Raw genomic sequence first — 20,448 nt, 5'->3', positions numbered from 1 at the left:
ATTTATTCTATTTGTAAGGTACAGAACATTAGAACAATGAAATACTATTTCACTGTTACTCATAAGGAAAACATGTCATTCAGAAGATCAAATTATATATCTAAAATAAGAATCCAATACTTACTAAAGAGAGATACACTGTTGTTACTAAATAGTGAGCACAGGGTATGTGTTGGGATGGTATAGAAAAGCTTGAAGAAAAAATTTTTTTTCCTGGAAAATGCAGGTTATTTCATAGGCACCTGACACTCCATACATCTCCATGAAAGGCAAAAAGAGATGGGTAGGAGCATCATCTACTCACATTATGAATCTCTAAGATAACTAACTCTACACTAGGCTCAGTACATATTTGATCTAAATAGACACAACAAAGTGTCTGCTGCACAATCCTACCCCAAGCCCAGTTTTGAGTAAAATTACAGAATTTCCTGAAGGATTCACGATATATTTCTTTGGCAAGTTCAAATATTAATATTCAGCTAAAGATAAACATCACAGGCTGAGTATGGAAGTTGGACCAAATTAGTTTCTTGTCTCATAGAATGACTTTGTAATTGCATAGTGATTATGATATTCTGTATTTACCTAATGAAAGATATTGTAGGAAACAGATATGTAAAGCATTGTTTTACCTACTACAATGATGCTGGCACATCACCCACTGTCTTCCTTAGAAGAATCTGGCTGCATGCAGTGGTGCCGCCTGTAATCCCAGTGGCTCAGGAGGCTGAGACAGGAGAATTACCGAGTTCAAAGCCAGCCTCAGCAAAAGCGAGGCGCTAAGCAACTCAGTGAAACCTTGTCTCTAAATAAAATACAAAATCAGGATGGGGATGTGGCTCAATGGTTGAGTGCCTCTGAATTCAATCCTTGGTGTCCAACAACAACAAAAAAGGATTCACTAAACTCTCAATTTATGGAATCATGAGCTACAAACTCTTGAAGAACTAGGTTTTTTAAATCTTATTGCAATCTAAATATTATAACTGATCAAGTTTTCCCTTTGCTTTGTCCACTACTAGAATACCAAGCAGAGGTCCAAATATGGAGCCCACATCAAGTAATTAATAAGATCAAGAAGGATCTTATTACATACATACCTACTGGGAAAATTGCTAATAACATTTTTTTATTTGTTGCCAGTTAAATATCCTCACTATTTTTTAAAAATTCAAAACTGTATATTGTATGTTAAAAAAGAGAAAGATGAAGAGTGGGATAGGGAGAGAGAGAGACATCACCTCCAATCACCTGTAAAATGTTATTAAGTAAATCATAAATAAATAAAACACATAAAATATATTTTGCATTTGTTGTATGGAGGTTGAAAAATAGGAATTTCAGGATAAAAATGGTATTTCTTATTCCTAGAGATCTTACAGATGTATGAATTTGTTACCTTGTATATATGGAATTTAAATATAGTAAATTTGGGCTGGGGATGTGGCTCAAGCGGTAGCACGCTCGCCTGGCATGCGTGCGGCCCGGGGTTCGATCCTCAGCACCACATACAAACAAAGTTGTTGTGTCCGCCGAAAACTAGAAAATAAATATTAAAAAATTCTCTCTCTCTCTCTCTGTCTCTCTCTCTCTTAAAAAAAAATAAATAAATATAGTAAATTCAGAAAATTACAAATTAAAACAATAAATATTTTTCAAAGTGTGTTGATAAAGACAAGCTATTTCAAATAAATTGTTTAGCATGTTTTGTTGTTTGACAAACTTTGAGAAATAACAAGTATCCACCATATAAGTTCTAAATAAATATTAGCTAATAATATTTGGGGAAAAATAGTTGATATAAGTAGATCAACAAACTTCTGGCAAAATTCAGAGATAGGAAAATAAGGTAGTATTATGGTTAAGCTGTCTATAAAGCTGGGGGGGGGGGGGACCCTCAAGTACAAAGGGCTAGAAAAGTCCTATACTGTCTGTGAAGAGCCACAGCAAAGAATATAACCTGGTAAAAAATAACAATGAAGAACCAGCAAAACTTGGGTTTAGTAACAATAAATTTACAAAAAAAAAAAAAAAACTTGAATATTCTGAAAATTTTACTGGAAAAATAAAATCACTCTTTAAGAGTCAAATTGTGATTTATTGACATCAAGGAATTAAGATTATTTTTGCTTTGGAAATCTCCTAGTAATTCACTAAAAAGATTTGACACATGCTTTAAATTAAACAAGAGTAGAAAAAATGCTCTACATTTACAATGAAATAATGAAAATTTTGTTTTCTGAATTTAGAATCTTCCATGATAATAAGCATTAAAAAGTTTTTGTTTGGGGGCTGGGCTGTAGCCCAGTGGTAAAGGACTTGCCTAGCATGTGCAAGGCCCTGGGTTCTATGCCCAGTATTGGAAAGAAAAAAAAAAAAGTTTTTACTTTTGGAAAAAATAACAGGAAAATCTATTCTCCAAACTTGTATCACGTGAAATTTTGTAAAACTATCCTAGCTCCTGATGTCTGGTTCACTTTCAGTCTTCTGAAAAGTTAAGAATTTTAAAGTACCATCATGCTTCATACAGTCATGTGTTTTATTATCCAACTTCAGTAAACTACCAATGAGACAGTTTTTCACAAGCCCTAGAACCTTAGGAGAGCAAGAGAAGTAGGTTTTGTCATGCAAAGGACTTGCCACTGTGCTACAACAGAGAGGTGCCAGCCAACACACAAGCTGAGTTCCTATACTCACCAATTAAAAATGTTCTGTGTTGGGCAACATACGAATTTTTTTCACAACATCAACACCTTAATTTCCTCTTGTTCCTCAATATGGCCAAAATCCACTACATTTTTGCCTTTAGATATTAGACACAAAAAAACATCAGCAGCGTGAATAAGCTGAATTCCCAAGTTTTCATTAAGTATACTTCATAAAGAATAACTTTGCATCCTTAATCACTTGTAAAGGGGGAAAACCATTTCTTCTATACTGATACTTCTGAAACCAAAAGTGTGTTTTTTCCCACACCAACTAATTCTTTGGACACCAACTGGGGTCTGCCCTACAATTCAATTCTGCCACTAATTACTTAGGATTAGTGCAGCCCCACATGTTCCACAGGACTTCCCCCCACTTCACATACCAAAAGCAAGTCCCATCTGGGTGCATAACACACGCCTGTAATCCCAGTGGTTTGGGAGGCTGAGGCAGGAGGATTGGAAGTTCAAAACCAGCCTCAGCAACTTAGTAAGACCCTGTCTCAAAATAAAAAATAAAAAGGACCAGGGATGTGGCTCAGTGGTTAAGCATCCCTGGGTTCAATTCCCCAGTACCAAAAGAGAGAGAGAGAGAGAGAGAGAGAGAGAGACCCCGAGACCATATGCAAGTCCCAGATCATCATCACTACTTCTGTTCAACTGGTTATCAATTGAGAGATTCCACAACCCCCTCACATTCAATAACGTAGTCTAATGAGTCACAAAACTCAGGGTAAACACAATTGCCAGTTTATAATGAAGTACATTTCAAAGCATAGAAATGAACAGCCAGATGATAAGGTACATAGGGCAAGGACCACAGGATACTAAGCACAGAAGCTTTTGTTTCCATGGAGTTGGGGTGTTCCCTTCTCTCAGCATATGGATGCATGTATCAACCCAGAAACCCTTCAAACCCCACTGATTATAAGTTCCATTTTAAGTGTGGTCACTGGTGATTAAGATAATCTCTAGTTTTTCTCTCTCTTGACCTGGAAGTCAGGAAGTGGGGATGAAAGTTCTAGTCCTCTAGTCCTCTATCCATAAGATACTCATCTCTGGTAACCATCGCCTATCTCAAAGGCTATGTTTTTCTTTTTTTTTTCCCCTATCACTATAATCTAACACAAACACACACACACACACACACACACACACAATATTCCTATTGGCAGGGCATGGTGGTATATACCTATACTCTTAGCAACTAGGGAGGCTGAGGTAGGAGGACCAGCCTGGGCAACTTAGTGAGATACTGTCTCAAAATAAAGCCCTCCCTAGTGTGGACTGGCCTCATTCAACTGGTTGAACACCTGACTAGAACAAAATGGCTGTCCCTCCCCTGAGTAAATGAGAACTTTTCCTATCTGATTGTCTTATAACTGGAACATTGGCTTTTTCCTGGTTCTCGGGCTTTTAGACTGACACTAGAACTAAATCATTAGCTCTCCTGGGTCTTCAGCTTGCTGACTTACTCTGAAGAATTTGAGATGGTGTTGCTCATTTCCATAATCATATAAGCCAATTCCTGTAGTCAATATTAAGAGTACCTAAATTTCATTAGAAGAATAAAAAGTCAACAAATAAATGACCTAACACTACATCTCAAAGCCCTAGAAAAAGAACAAATCAACACCAAAAGCAGTAGAAGACAGGAAATAATTAAAATCAAAGCTGAGACCCAGCCCAGATCGCCCACAGCAGCCCGTGTGGGACCCAGGCTTATAGTAGGCCCAGGTCCACCTCTCCACAAGTCGGACAGATACCTGCCAGAACCTAGCCTCTGGCATAGGACCCTTCCAAACAGCAGACTACCATGAGAGGTCAAGCCTGGTGGCTTAGATCCACCCATACTGGCCTGTGGGGGGTCCAGGCTCACAGTAGGCCTGGGTCCACCCCTCTGCCAGCAGGCACTGACATATATAGAACATTTCATCCTTCAACAAGAGAATACACTTTCTTTTCAGCAGCACATGGATCCATCTCTAAAACAGACCATATGCTATGCAACAAAGCAACTCTTAGCAAATATAAAAAAGTAGAGATACTACACTGCCTTCTATCAGAACATAATGGAATGAAATTATAAATCAATGATAAAATAAGAATTAAAATCCACTCCAACACCTGGAGACTAAATAATATTCCACTGAATGAACAATGGGTGGGAGAACACATCAAGGAAGAGATTAAAACATTCTTAGAGGTAAATGAGAACACAAATACAACATATCAAAATCTCTGGGACACAATGAAAGCAGTTCTAACAGGAAAGTTAATTGCATGGAATTCATTCCTTAAAAGAAGAAAAAGTCAACAAATAAATGACTTAACATTACATCTCAAAGACCTAGAAAAAAAAAAGAACAAATCAACACCAAAACCAGTATAAGACAGGAAATAATTAAAATCAGAGCTGAAATCAATAAAACTGAGACAAAAGAAACAATTGGAAAAAATTGACAGGACAAAAAATTGGTTCTTTAAAAAAATAATAAAGCCATGCTAACAAAGAAAAAAGAAAACTCAAATCACTAACATACGTGATGAAAAAGGAAATATCACAGACACAACAGAAATACAGAAGATAATTAGAAATTATTTTGAAAACTTGTACACCAATAAAATAGAAAAAATTGAAGGCATCGACAAATTTCTAGAGTCATATAATTTGCCCAAAGTGAATCAGGATGATATACACAATTTAAACAGATCAATTTCAAGTGATGAAATAGAAGACACTGTCAAAAGTCTACCAACCAAGAAAAGTTCAGGACCGAATGGATAAACAGCCAAGTTCTAGAAGATCGTTAAAAGAACTAATACCAATACTCTTCAATTTATTTCAGGAAATAGAAAAGAGGGTGCACTTCCAAACTCACTCTATGAGGCCAATATCACCCTGATACCAAAACCAGGCAAAGACACATCAAAAAAAGAAAACTTCAGACCAATAATATGTCTAATGAACATAGGTGCAAAAATTCTCAATAAAATTCTGGCAAATCGAATACAAAAACATATCAAAAAGATCGTGCATCACGATCAAGTGGGATTCATCCCAGGGATGCACGGTTGGTTCACCATACGGAAATCAATAAATGTAATTCATCACATCAATAGACTTAAAGATAAGAATCAACTCAACAGACGCAAAAAAAAAAAAAGCATTTGAGAAAATACAGAACCCCTTTATGTTCAAAACACTAGAAAAATTCAGGTTAATAGGAACATGTTTCAACATCATAAAGGCATGCTAAGCCCCAGGCCAACATCATTCTAAATGGAGAAAAATTGAAGGCATTCCTTCTAAAAACTGGAACAAGACACTTCTATTTAACATAGTTCTTGAAACATTGGCCAGAGCAATTAGATGAAAGAAATTAAAGGGATACACATAGAAAAAGAAGAACTCAAATTGGCACTATTTGCTGATGATATGATTCTTTACCTGGAAAACCCTAAAAGTTATACCAGAAAACTTCTAGAACTAGTAAATGAATTCAGCAAAGTAGCAGGATATAAGATCAACACCCATAAATCAAAGGCATTTCTGTATATCAGTGACAAAGCCTCTGAGAAGAAAATGAGGAAAACTACCCCATTCACAATAACCTCAAAAAAAAAAAAAAATAAGATAATTGGGAATCAACTTAACGAAAGAGGTGAAAGATCTACATAATGAAAATTACATAACCTAAAGAAAGAAGTCAAAGAAGACCTTAGAAGATGGAAAGATCTACCTTGCTCTTGGATAGTCAGAATTAATATTATCAAGACTTTCAAAGAAGAATTAACATCAATACTCCTCAAAATATTCCATGAAATAGAAAAGGAGGGAAGCTTTCCAAATTCATTCTACGAGAATAATATCACCCTGATACCAAAACCAGACAAAGACGCATCAAGGAAAGAAAACTTTAGACCAATATCCCTGATAAACATAGATGCAAAAATTCTCAATAAAATTTTGTATGCAAATTTCATACAAAAACATATTAAAAATATATGCACCACGATCAAGTGGGATTCGTCCCAGGGATGCAGAGTTGGTTGAACATACAGAAATCAATAAACGTAATACATCATATTAATAGACTTAAAAAAAGAATCATATGATTCTCTCAATAGATGACAGAGAAAACATTTGACAAAATACAGCACATCTCCATATTCAAAACACTAGAGAAACTAAGAATAACAGGAACATACCTCAACATTATAAAACCTGTATATGCTAAACCTAAGGCCAGCATCATTCTAAATGGAGAAAAATTGAAAGCATTCCCACTACAAACTGGAACAAGACAAGGATGTCCTCTTTCACCACTTCTATTCAACATCATCCTTGAAACTCTAGCCAGAGCAATTCGACAAAAGAAAGAAATTAAAGTGATACAAATACATAAAGAAGAACTCGAACTGTCACTATTTGCTGATGACATGATTCTATATCTAGAAGATCCAAAAAATTCCACCAGAAAACTTCTAGAAATAATAAATGAATTCAGCAAAGTAGCAGGATATAAAATCAAACACATTCCTATACAAAACTACTCCATTCACAATAGCCTCAAAAAAAAAACACCTGGGAATCAATCAAGACCTCTACAATGAAAACTACAGAACACTAAAGAAAGAAATTGGGGCTGGGGTTGTGGCTGAGAGGAAGAGCACTTACCTGGCGCTTGGAGACATTGGATTCGATCCTCAGCACCACATAAAAAATAATTAATTAATTAAAGGTATTGACAGCTATAACTAAAAAATAAAAAAAAATTAAAAAGAAAGAAATTGAAGAAAACCTCAGAAGATGGAAAGATCTCCCATGCTCTTGGATAGGCAGGATTAATATTGTCAAACTGGCCATACTACCAAAAGAGTTATACAGATTTAATGCAATTCCTATTAAAATCCCAATGATATGCTTCAAAGAAATAGAAAAAGTAATCATAAAATTTATTTGGAAAAATAAAAGACCGGGAATAGCTAAAACAATCCTTAGCAAGAAAAGTGAAGCAGGAAGCATCACAATACCAGACCTTAAACTATACTACAGAGCAATAGTAACAAAAATGGCATCGTAAGCACCAAAATAGACTTGTAGACCAATGATACAGAATAGAGGACACAGAGATAAACCCACATAAATACAGTTATGTCATACTAGACAAGGGTATCAAAAACATTCACTGGAGAAAAGATAGCCTATTCAACAAAGGGTGCTAGCAAAACTGGAAATCCATATATAGCAAAATGAAATTAATCCTCTATCTTTCACCCTGCACAAAAATCAACTCAAAGTGGATCAAAGACTTAGGCAATAGAACAGAGACCCTGCACCTAATAGAAGAAAAAATGGGTCCAAATCTTCACCACATCGGCCTAGGATCTGACTTCCTTAACTCCTACAGTGCAAGAAGTAAAATCAAGAATCAATACATGGAATGGATTCCAATTAAAAAGCTTCTTCTCAGCAAAGGAAATAATTAATAACGTGAGGAGAGAGACGACAGTTTGGGAGAAAATCTTTACCATATGCACCTCCGATAAAGCATTAATCTCTAGGATATATAAATCTTAGAGTAGTTTTGATTTGCATTTCTCTAATTCTAGAGATGTTGAACACTTTTTTATATATTTGTTGGTCAATTGTATTTCTTCTTCTGTGAAGTGTCTGTTCAGTTTCTTAGCCCATTTATTGATTGGGTTATTTGGGTTTTTTTTTTTTTTTTGGTGTTAAGTTTTTTGAGTTCTTTATATATCATCTCACTCCAATCAGAATGGCAATCATCAAGAACACAGGCAACAATAAATGTTGGTGAGGATATGGGGGAAAAGGTACAGTCATACATTACTAGTGGGACTGCAAATTGGTACAACCACTATGGAAAGCAGTAAGGAGATTCTTCAGAAAATTGGGAATGGAACCACCATTTGACCCAGCTATCCTACTCCTTGTTTTAATCCCAAAGGACTTAAAATCAGCATACTGTAGTGACACAGCCACATCAATGTTTATAACAGCTCAATTCACAATAGCTAGACTATGGAACCAACCTAGGTGTCCTTCAATAAATGAATGGATAAAGAAAATGTGGCATACATACTCAAGGGAACCTTTCCAAATTCTTTCTATGAGCCTAATATCACCCTGATACCCAAACCAGACAAAGGCACATCAAGGAAAGAAAACTTCAGGCCAATATCCCTGATGAACGTAGATGCTAAAATTCTGGTAAATTGCATACAAAAACATATTAAAAAGATAGTGCTCCACGATCAAGTGTGATTCATCCCAGGGATGCAGCGTTCTCAGCTTTAAAAAAGAGTGAAATTATGGCATTTGCCAGTAAATGGATGGAGTTGGAGAATATCATGCTAAGCAAAATAAGCCAATCCCACAAAACCAGAGGCTGAATGTTTTCTCTAATATGCAGATGTTAATTCACAATAAGGTGAGGGGGGTGGCACTAGGGAAGAATAGCATTACCTTAGATTAGGTAGAGGGAAGGGATGGGAGGGGAGAGGAGGGAATGTGAGGATAGGAAAGAGTAGAATGAAACAAACATTATTACTGTATATATATATGTGACTATGACCAATGTGATTGTGCAACATATACACTCAGAAAAATGAGAAATTATATCCCATCTATGTATATTATATCAAAGTGCATAAATGCATTCTTCTGTCATATAACCAAAACAATAAAAAAAATTTAAAAAAAGAAATCTACTCTTTAGCAAATTTCCACCATACAATATTATTAGCTATAGTCCTCATGTTGTACATTAGATGTCTAGAATTATTCATTCAAAATAACTGCATCTTGTTGTAGCCTTTAACCTATCTGTCTCCATTACCCCAATCATCCTCCTTCAGAGAATCTTTAATATCCATGTACAAAAAGCAAGTGACAGGTAATATTTGGCAAGGTGCACCCGAATACCACCAAAAATTTCAAATTAACTGAATCTCTCTTCCTTGGATCACAAAACTGTTCTCTCAAATTTCTTGCCTAACAAAATAAAGAAAACACTTTATCTTTTGAGGCTAAATACCTTACAAGGTCTTTACTTAAAATTATATGGGGTTGTGCAATAAATCCCCATGTTGTGGTCTTTAATGTAATCATCCATTCTCCACCACCACCCCATCCCCCGGAAATGGTATCATTTTCTCTGTGCTCAGCAAGTTTAAAGAAAGAAAGAAAGAAAACTGGGAGAAGAGGCTGAATGCAGCTCTAGGCAAAGATGACAGGACAGTAAGTTTGTGTGTGACCCATAGTTTCAGTTTAAATTTCACTTGCTGAATTCCTGCTATAAAAATAATTTATTCTACATAATGGAAAAATAATGTCAGCCTTTCTAGGAGATCTTCAACTATTCCAAGAATGTTTTAAAACAAACAAACAAACAAACAAACAAAAATACTCAATAGTCTTACAAAAATTGCCATATTCTATCTCATGTAATTGATGGATATGGGTAAAGTTTAAAAATCTGCAATGTGACATTATGGAGCATATGAGTGAGTTATTCAAATAACAGAGCACATGGCAAATTCAAATCTTAAGAAGTACTCACTTTTACAGTTTCTTCTGTGTTAAGTTTATTTCCCTTAACCAAGACAATTTGAAAAGGGTTGTTATTGTCCCACACATGCTGTAAAAGAAGGAAATAAATATAGAGCTATTTTAAAGAAAGAAATTAAGATTCTATGATAATAATCAAGTCATCTATAAGTTCTCATATCTACTGCCAAAATTATGAAAACAGGGCTCTGAACTTACAACTGAAAATTACATGTATTAAATAAAGCACTGTAATCACTAGCACTTGGTTTTGTGGGCAAATGTTTTACCATGGAACATATTCCACTACTAAGAGACATCACTAAAATAAAAAGCATCAACAAACAATATGAAAAACTTTGGATAAATTGACCATTTACTTTAATATAGAAATATATCATCAAGGAGCAATTAAATTCAGAATTGTAAAGACTGAGTAACTTATAAAAATGTTAATGATTCAAATGAACCCAAACTTAATATTTATACAAATAAGTTCTGGAAAAAAAGTGCCTTTGATGCATATTTAATATTGAAAGTTTTTAATATTAAAAACACAGAAAAATCTCATCAAAAATACTACTTTGGTTAAGTTGATAGAAACTGGTAATACTTCAATTTCTGTGCATCTATCTTTTCTACTAGAATAGTCATATAAGTTCTAGGTTTAACATCCAATCTCTAATTTGATGGCACTTTTTTTTGAGGGGGCACAAAAAATAAATGGTATATTTACATTTATCTGGAGCTTGAGCTAAGAAAATTAATAGCTAGAAAGCTAGTTTTAAGTAACTGGTAATAAGTTTTTCACAAACGTGCATTAGTTTTCACAGAAGGAGAAGTGAGCAAAGGAAATATGTGTGAGACTTGGCATATAACTTAACAAAAATCACATGCCTTTTGGGGTTACCAAAGGTTCACACATGAAACTTACAGAAATAACTCGTGTTTTCTTTGGTGGTAAGGGAAGAGGAAGGTTAGATGAATTCCGATTTATGGCAGCCTCTATGGCAATCATTTCCTGTTCATACATTTTCTTTATCTTACTGCATTCCACGAGTATAAAATGGGGTAGAGTCCTGTTCATTACACAGTTCCGGATATACTACAACAGCAAGAAAGAGGAAAGTGTGGATTTTCAGACAAATACTTAAAACAGACTAAATTAATTTGAGCTGGGCAAGGTGATGCATGCCTATAATCCCAGCAGATCAGGAGGCCGGGGCAGGAGGATCCAAGTTTGGAGTCAGCCTCACCAACTTAGTGAGATCCTGTCTCAAAATAAAAAATTAAAAGGTCTGGGGATGAAGCTCAGTGCTAAGTACCACTGGGTTCAATGTCTAGTATCCAAAAAAAAAAAAAAAAAAAAAAAAAATTAAAAAGAAAGGTAATATTAATTTGAGCATTGTCATACAACAAGCACTGTAAAAGCACATTTTAACTAAACAACTTGATATTAAGAACATGATAATTTAACATCACAACCCCATAAAACAGTTAGCCTTATGATCTTCACAACATTCAACAAGAGAGATTATATCCCTCATTTAATAGCTTAAAGACATGAAACTCAGAAGGGTTAAGTTACAGACCTATTATCTATAAGACCTGGATTTAAATCCACTTATCTAATGTCAATGTGATATTTAAGCCAATCAGCTAGGAAAGGTGAAAACATAATTCACATTTTCCTGTGCATCCCTGAAAGTGGCCCTTTTTCAGCACAAGGTTCTAGGTAAGCATTTTTTGCTGTCTCCCCAGATTTAAAAAAAAAAAAAAAAAAAACTATTGGTCACTCCAGCCCCCAAAATCTGTCTAATTTCCATGAAAACAGTGGATTCTTCAGAGGCATATAAAAAGGAGGTGATTTTCATATTAACAAAGATTCCTAACAAATAGAAATCCAATGTATTCCTCAACAGAATAAATTTCCTATATAGTTTCAAAGTGTGATTCAATGTATTGTATTCTATTTAGAAAGTTATTTTTTTAATTTATTTTTTAGTTGTAGTTGGACACCAATACCTTTATTTTATTTATTTATTTGTTTATTTTTATATGGTGCTTCGGATGGAACCCAGGGCCTCACCCGTGAGAGGCACGCGCTCTACTGTTGAGCCACAACTCCAGCCCCAGAAAGTTATTTTTAAAATAACTTTAATGGATGCTACTTGAATGACAGCAGAACACAAAGAGAAGTTAGTACTTCTGTGCTGCCCACCAAGCACTTGTCTTCTTCCTCCTTCTCAAGGGTTGAATCACTTATTATCAGAATGTCTCAGCTCCCAAAGCTGTTTACACAAGTTAAAACTGCTCCTAGACCTTCTATCTGCTAAACTACAAAAATTAAGGTCATTCCAGAAACCTAACAAAGTATAAAATTCAGTTGCCTGCTAATAAATCTCAGTAGTCTCAGATGTCATTTTATATTTGGCATGTTTACATCCCCTTGTATAAAACAAAACAACCATATAACAAAAGAACACAATTTAAATCCTGTTACTATTGAAATCTAATTTGGAACTTATTCTATTATTCCTTACATAATAACCATTTTTTAGTCTCCAAATATAATTTCAATGAAAATATCTTTAAGTTCCTTGAAGACAAAGCCAGGAAACAAACCTTGTGGGAAAAGGGACATTGTATTGAACACCTTCTATTTAAATTCCACTTTACTCCAAAAATCATCAGAGGCAGTGGAGTTCTTTGCATAAAGTATGTGCTCAAATAACTCATGACTAAATGAAAATAAATACCTCAAAAATTAAGGAAGGCTTTTTTTAAAGTATTTTTTAAAACTTATTTTATTTATTTATTTTTATGTGGTGCTGAGGATCAAACACATTGCCTCACACATGCTAGGCAAGTGCTCTACTACTGAGCCACAACCCCAGCCCCAAGGAAGGCTTTTTAGGACCTAATGCGTGCAAAATTCCTACCACAAATGGAAGCAACGAAAAAGGAACAAAGGAGATTATAGACATAAATATTACACACTTAAATTTAGAAGTTTGCCAACTCACAATGAAAAGTTGAAATGTTACTTCACTGCAGTGGGAATATAACTCTTTGCATGTTTAGCATGCATAAGGCCCTGGGTTCAATTCCCAGCACCCCAAAATACTCTATTTAAAAAATAAATATTGGGCTGGGGATGTGGCTCAAGCAGTAGCGCACTCGCCTGGCATGCGTGCGGCCCGGGTTCCATCCTCAGCACCACATACAAACAAAGATGTCGTGTCCGCCGAAAACTAAAAAAATAAATATTAAAAATTCAAACAAAATAAAATAAAATAAAAAATAAATAAAAAATTTTTAGCATTTTCATATAAGTAAGTTTTTATGATTCAACAAGTGACCATTTAATCAACTTTAAAAATATTCCAGCTCCCCTAAAATACTTCACACTTAAACCATATGTTTGTTTATATGAGGAAACAGTAAATAGCTACAATAATTTGTGTTAAGATTTCAGAATGCTGCAGGAAAACAATTATAACAGAACACCAACTGACACAACCGAAAAAAGTAAAATGCAAACACATTTAGATACATATTAATGTGTATATAATTATTAGATTAAAAACATATATCATGAGCTGGAGATGTAGCCAATTGATAGAGTGCTTGCCTCGCACACACAAGGTCCTGGGTTCAATCCCCAGCCAACCAAAAAAAAAAGAAGAAGAAGAAGAAAGAAAAAGAAAAACATACATTACTACAAAGAATGTGAATATATTAACACTGATAATCTCAGCATAATTTTCTGTAAGTCCCAAAGGTTCCAAGATAGGCACACCTTTTTACAATCAGAAATAAAAGTTAAATACTTACACACACTTTTTTTTTTTGGTAAACTGACAGTTAACACACGTACCTGGAACTGAATTAGTGGGTGATCACCAAATACATATTCTACTCTCCCACTGACTTGCAACACATAGTCATAGGGGCTAGCTTCATCTTCCTTCCCATGAATAGTCAAACGTTTTTGGATTGCCAATTCATTTATTTTGATGGGATTCATTTCAGGAGATACTTGAAAGCTAAACACATCCTAAAAAAGAGAAGGTAGAACACAAAAGCAGGAAATTTAACATTTGTGTTGAAAAACCACAATTGATAATCATTATGTAATACTGTGCACAAGTGTGCACATTTACATGTGTATCCTTTACAGTATACTATTCCAGTAAATTTTGTTGTATTCTAACTATGTGCCCATGTAAAACTTGCTAAGATTTCTGAATAATTTGCAAGTTGTCTTCCTACATACTTAGTGCCACAGATCCCACAGGTAAGATAAATATTTAACTAAATTTTACCATCCATTGTAACAGAAAACATGGATTTTCCAGTAAACATCATTCTTTAAAAAATTAAAAAACCTATGCTGGCAATGTAACTCTGTATTAGAGCAGCCTGAGTTCAATCACCAGTATTTGCATAACACAAGACCACATTATACACATATACCTACAACTCCCTATTGCTATTTGAGGTATATCCCATCAGAAATACACAGAATAGCATTACTCCATGTAACAGCAGTGTTTAACTTAATATGCCGTGTGTGTCTATTTTTACATGTATATACATGTATAAAAATTGAGGAAATCTGAATAGTGACTAGAACTTAAGGATAGATAGAAGCAAAACAGAACTAACAAAACAAAAAATGGGGAAAAAAGCACATATTGGAAGAATACATTTACAGCTCTATTCTGCTCAGTTCTTGTCTTCCTGCCTGTTCATTCTTTTGAAACAGGGTCTCTCAGTATGCTGCTAGGCTACGCTTCATTCAACTCCTAGCCTCACTTGATTCTTCTGCCTCAGACTCCTAAGATGATGATACTATAGATGCCTGTGGGAGGCCATCCTTGAACATCCTCCCTGTCTGGGTGAGAGGCTCTTAGACACATCCTGTGTCCAGAGCTTTCCCCACCCTTCTCAGGTCCGAGGGCTTGTCCGTGTGGAGGCGTGTCTGCCACTACCCTGAAGACCTAATCGTTGCACCTGACCGTGGAACACTGCCCCCCTTAATCTTCATTGGATGGGATTTTCCCCAGAATTTTTTGTTCCCCAATATAAGTCCACTCCCTGGCATGTTCTTTCTCTCTCACTAGCCTCTTCAGTAAACCTCGCTACCATAATAGGTGGCTGGAGGCTGGAGCTAGGAGAAGCTGTTCTGGAGCTGGTTTAAAGATAATTAGAGCCTGTCTCTTTAATTCAAACTCCCTGAGGATTTCTTACACGTATTGAACCTTCTTTTATGAAGCCTGTGTTGGCTGGGGGCTAAAGGTGCCTGTAACCACACCCAGCTTTTGGAGCACACATAAGTAAAAAAAAAAAATACATACCTTCAAAAAAGAAGAACTTCCATCAATATAAAAAACACAATCCAATTTTTTAAATAAAAAAGGGGAAACATAATAGAAATTAAAAAATGATTCATAAGTATGTGAAAGAGATTCATCCTCATTAGTTATTCGGGGGACACAATCAAGAAGACAATGAATGTATTATAATACATGCATATAATGAAAACACACAAACACATACAGAGGGCTTCAAAATTTTCCCCAAAGGCCTTTGAAGTTAAATTCATGTATTCTAAAAACATATTAATTAGCCAAGCACGCTGGAAAATGCCTGTAATCCCAGCAGCTCAGGAAGTTGAGACAGGAGGATTTCAAGTTCAAAGTCAGCCTCAGCAACTTAATGAGGCTCTCAGCATAGCAAGACCGTGCCTTCAAAACAAATAAACAAATAAATAAATAGAAAGAAAGAAAGAAAGATAGATAGATAGATAGATAGATAGATAAATAAATAAATAAATGGGCTGGGGATGTGGCTGAATGGTAAAGTGACCCTGGGTTCAATCCTTGGCACCCCCAAAAAATAATAAAAAAAAGATCTATGAACTAGAGTAACTCAGTCAGAATTCAAATGGACTAGTTTTTCCTGTATTTCATTCAAGCAGTTATCAACATCACTTTCAATAACTTTTCATGAAATACTTCCTCTTTAATAAAACTAATTGTAGAGAACAATTAATTTGCATTTTATTATCCAATGTTTACAAATAGCTAAACATCAGAGACAATAAATATATAGGTGGGGACAGATACCTCTGTTTAGCAGGGAGGAGGTGCATTTCATACTTTTACATTATGACACCTTTGGTAATTCAATTGACTACACAGGTGAGAAAACAGTTTCATTTTTCATGCTTCGTTGTTCCTCACATTTCTCCTTATTCTCCTGACACATTATCTGGAATGCTCCCAAATACCATAGTCTCTACCTCTTTAACACACTCTAGCCTTCCCCACACAAAGGACTATTTCAAATTGCAGGTGTCACTCCCTCTAGTGATACAATTATTTCATATCTTTAAGAAGTAGAAAATGAGGGGCTGGGGATGTGGCTCAAGCGGTATCGCGCTTGCCTGGCGTGCGAGCGGCCCGGGTTCGATCCTCAGCACCACATACAAACAAAGATGTTGTGTCCGCCGATAACTAAAAAAATAAATATTAAAATTCTCTCTCTCTCTCTTTAAAAAAAAAAAAAGAAGTAGAAAATGAGGTTGAAAGTACAGCTCAGGTTTATCAGTATCCTTTACAAACTGTGATTACTGGAATTAAAAATAACGAGATCTAGGTACACTCCTGCAATCCAGCAATCTAGATACTGAAGTAGGAGGACTGAAAATTCCAGATCAGCCTGTGGCAACTTAGTGAGACCATGTCTCAAGGGGGGAAAAAAGGTTATGGATATAGTTCAGCGGTAGAGGGCAAATGGGTTCAATACCCCATACTGGGGGGCGGGCAGGAGTAAATAAATAAAAAATAATCAGGGAAGAGCACTTGCCTAGTATAGGCAAGACCCTGGGTTTGATCCCCAGTACTACAAAAAAAAAAAAAAAAATTAATGAAATAAAAACAACGAATCTGTGATTCAACTCCTGGGACTCTCAGTAAAACTCAGACATGACAGGTCTATGGTTCTATATATCCTGCTTCCTAAGTGCCATGTTTTAGGGTTGGCTGATATTAACTATGAACCCATTTAAACGTCTGGTATTTCCCACAGAAATTGCTGGCTAGTTTTCCCCCTACCAGTCCCCAAAATACCTTAACTAAATGAATACCTTGTTACATTTCATCTCACTTTTAGTTTAGCCTTCCCCATTTGTTGCTCCTTATGAACTAGCGTTGGTTGTTAGTGGTTGATGGTAAAATGAGAATTTTACATCAGTGGGAGGAATTGAGAATGCATATATAATGGAGTAGGTTGCCAGGTGTCTTTGAGATTGTGTCATGTATATTTTTTATGATAAAATGTTAATTCATTTGTGAAATACAACAGATATTAAATAATGGTTTAGGGTTTTTAAAATATCCTTACTTGGATAAATTTTTTATAAAATCTATAAATTCTATGTGACTTCTCAAAATTCTTTAATAACAATAATTTTAGTGGTCTATAGGATCCAAAACTCAAGAAACTTGTTTTAACCCCTTGGGGGAAATGTTTAGCCTAAAGAAAAGGAAAACACAGGAAGGCCTGTTGCTATATTTTTACCTGAATATCTGGCATATACAGGGAAAAAAAGAGACCATATGATTACTACATTGAGAAAGGCAGAAGTCACAGAAGGCAAGACTGAACATTTTTTTTAAATTTTTTTTTAGTTGTTGATGAACACACAATGTCTGTATTTATTTTTATGTGGTGCTGAGGATCAAACCCAGTGCTTCACACATGCAAGGTAAGCGCTTTACCCCTGAGCTTTTTTAATCCAAAATTTAAACACATTTGCCCACAATGTAAACACACTACTTCAGGAGGCAGAGGATGTACATCCCCTAGCACTGGATATATTCAGGAAGAAATACATGATATCAGAAACTAAAAAAAGAAAAAAAACTGTATAGAGTCTGATTAGACAATCTCTAAACTCCTTTGAACTTTTAAATTCTACTACAGCTTAAAATCCAGTAAGATTTTACAATATCTTCATTTCTCTCCTAAGCTTAAAACACTTTCATATGTACTTTGCAACCAGAATGATTACATTAAAATTTGTGTATCCCAGTAGACATTTGACTCATAAAATGAAATTCAGTCTGACCTATACATGCATTACCCTGAGTCAGTGTCTCCAAGTTAAATTTTAGTCACCTCAACAATAAACTTCCTTATTCCACTTCTTGCAGAAGTCCCTAAATAGTATTTTAAATTTGAGGCTGATACTTTATGATAATAAAATCTTTACTCAAAATAAATTTTAATTTAATTATATCTCAGGATAGGATAATATATGGAATATTTTCCTTGACAAACTTTCTTGGCTAGGGAAAATGCCTAAAGGCAAGATCCTTTTTTCACATCTGCCCTTAAAAATACTAACATGTTGTCTAAAAAGAGGCATAAAATCAAAGCTACTCTAAGACTTCATCTCACACCAGTCAGAATGGCAATTATCAAGAACACAAGCAATATTAAGTGTTGGTGAGTATGTGGAGGAAAAGGTACACTCATACATTGCTGGTGGGACTGGAAATTGGTGCTACCACTACGGAAAGTAGTATGGAGATACCTCAGAAAACTTAGAATTGATCCACCATCTGACCCAGTTATCCCACTCCTCGGTTTATAACCAAAGGACTTAAAAACAGCATACTACAGAGATGCAGCCACATCAATGTTTATAGCAGCTCAATTCACAATAGTGAAACTATGTAACCAACCTAGATACCCTTCAACAGATGAATGAGTAAAGAAAATACAGTATATATATACACAATGGAAATTGCTCAGCCTTAAAGAATAAAATTATGGGGCTGGGGTTGTGGCTCAATGGTAGAGCACTTGCCTAGCATGTGTGAAGCAATAGGTTTGATCCCCAGCACCACATAAAAAACTAAACAAAATAAAGGTATTGTGTCCATCTACAATTAAAAATATTAAAAGAAGAAGAATGAAATTATGGCATTTGCAGGTAAATGGATGGAACTAAAGAATATCATACGGGGCTGGGGATGTGGCTCAAGCGGTAGCGCGCTCGCCTGGCGTGCGTGCGGCCCGGGTTCGATCCTCAGCACCACAAAGATGTTGTGTCCGCCAAAAACTAAAAAATAAATATTAAAATTCTCTCTCTCAAAAAATAAAAAAATAAAAAAATAAAATAAAGACTATCATACTAAGTGAAATAAGCCAATCCCCCCCCCAAAAAAAGCCAAATGTTTACTCTGATAAGCGGATGCTGATCCACAGTGGGGCCAGGGGATGGGAAGAATGAAGAAACTTTGGTTTGTGTAGAGGGGAGTGAGGGGAGTGGTGGGACTGTGGGGATGGGAAGGACCAAAGAATAAGACATTATTACCCTATATACATGTATGATTACTGGAGTGACTGCACCATGTACAGCCGGAGGAATGAAAAGTTGTATTCCATTTGTGTACAATATGTCAATATGCATTCTACTATAAAATAAATTAAAAAATAAAAAATAAAAGAAAGCATAATCAGATAACTGGTTAAATACTGGATAAAATCCTGATTCTTTCAGGGACCAACTATGAGACGTGGTACAAAAGAGCAAACTTTTGTTTGCTCTTTCAGTTTCCTTTTTCTTTTTTGGCACTGGAAATTAAGCCCACGGAGCTTAACAACCAAGCCAGATCCCCAGTCCTTTTTTGTATTTTATTTTGAGACAGAGTATTGCTGAGTTGCTTAGGGCCTCTCTAACTTGCTGAGGCTGGTTTTAAGCTTGTGATCCTCCTGTCTCAGCCTCCTGAGCTACAGGGATTACAGGCATGCGCCACCACATCCAGCTTTTAGTTTCTTTACTAAAAATGGGGAAGAAACACTTATAAAAGGTTGTTGTGGGAACTGGAGAATATATGAAAAATACCTTACATAGGTATAAGTACTCAATATAAGACAGCTACTATTATGGTTATTATCATTTTTATGACTTCCATTATAAATTAAGAACAAACATCCTTGCCTGTAAGCCCAGTGACTCAGGATGCTGAGGCACAAGGACTGCAAGCTTAGCAATTCAGCAAGAGCCTATCTCAAAATAAAAAATAAAAGTGCTGGGGATGTGGCTCAGGGGTAGAGTGACCATGGGTTCAACCTCTAATACCA

At 35.5% G+C, this 20,448-nt stretch overlaps 1 protein-coding gene across 2 annotated transcripts in view; it reads right to left on the bottom strand.

Moving 5' to 3' along the window:
* Pik3cb (phosphatidylinositol-4,5-bisphosphate 3-kinase catalytic subunit beta) overlaps window positions 1-20,448 on the bottom strand; it is a 140,087-nt gene that overhangs the window by 55,711 nt on the left and 63,928 nt on the right. For both annotated transcript variants that reach the window (XM_046431708.2, XM_046431709.2), the window contains 3 exons: window positions 14,165-14,344; window positions 11,219-11,389; window positions 10,298-10,375 (listed from right to left, as the gene is read on the bottom strand). In XM_046431708.2, the coding sequence (XP_046287664.1) occupies window positions 10,298-10,375; window positions 11,219-11,389; window positions 14,165-14,344 (429 nt within the window). The remainder of the gene's footprint in view (window positions 1-10,297; window positions 10,376-11,218; window positions 11,390-14,164; window positions 14,345-20,448) is intronic.

The sequence above is a fragment of the Marmota monax genome, unplaced genomic scaffold (assembly GCF_021218885.2).
Source record: "Marmota monax isolate L192 unplaced genomic scaffold, Marmota_monax_Labrador192_F-V1.1 WCK01_AAM20220418_F8-fsc00022, whole genome shotgun sequence".
NCBI lineage: Eukaryota > Metazoa > Chordata > Mammalia > Rodentia > Sciuridae > Marmota > Marmota monax.
This window is presented reverse-complemented; position numbering and strand designations above follow the sequence as displayed.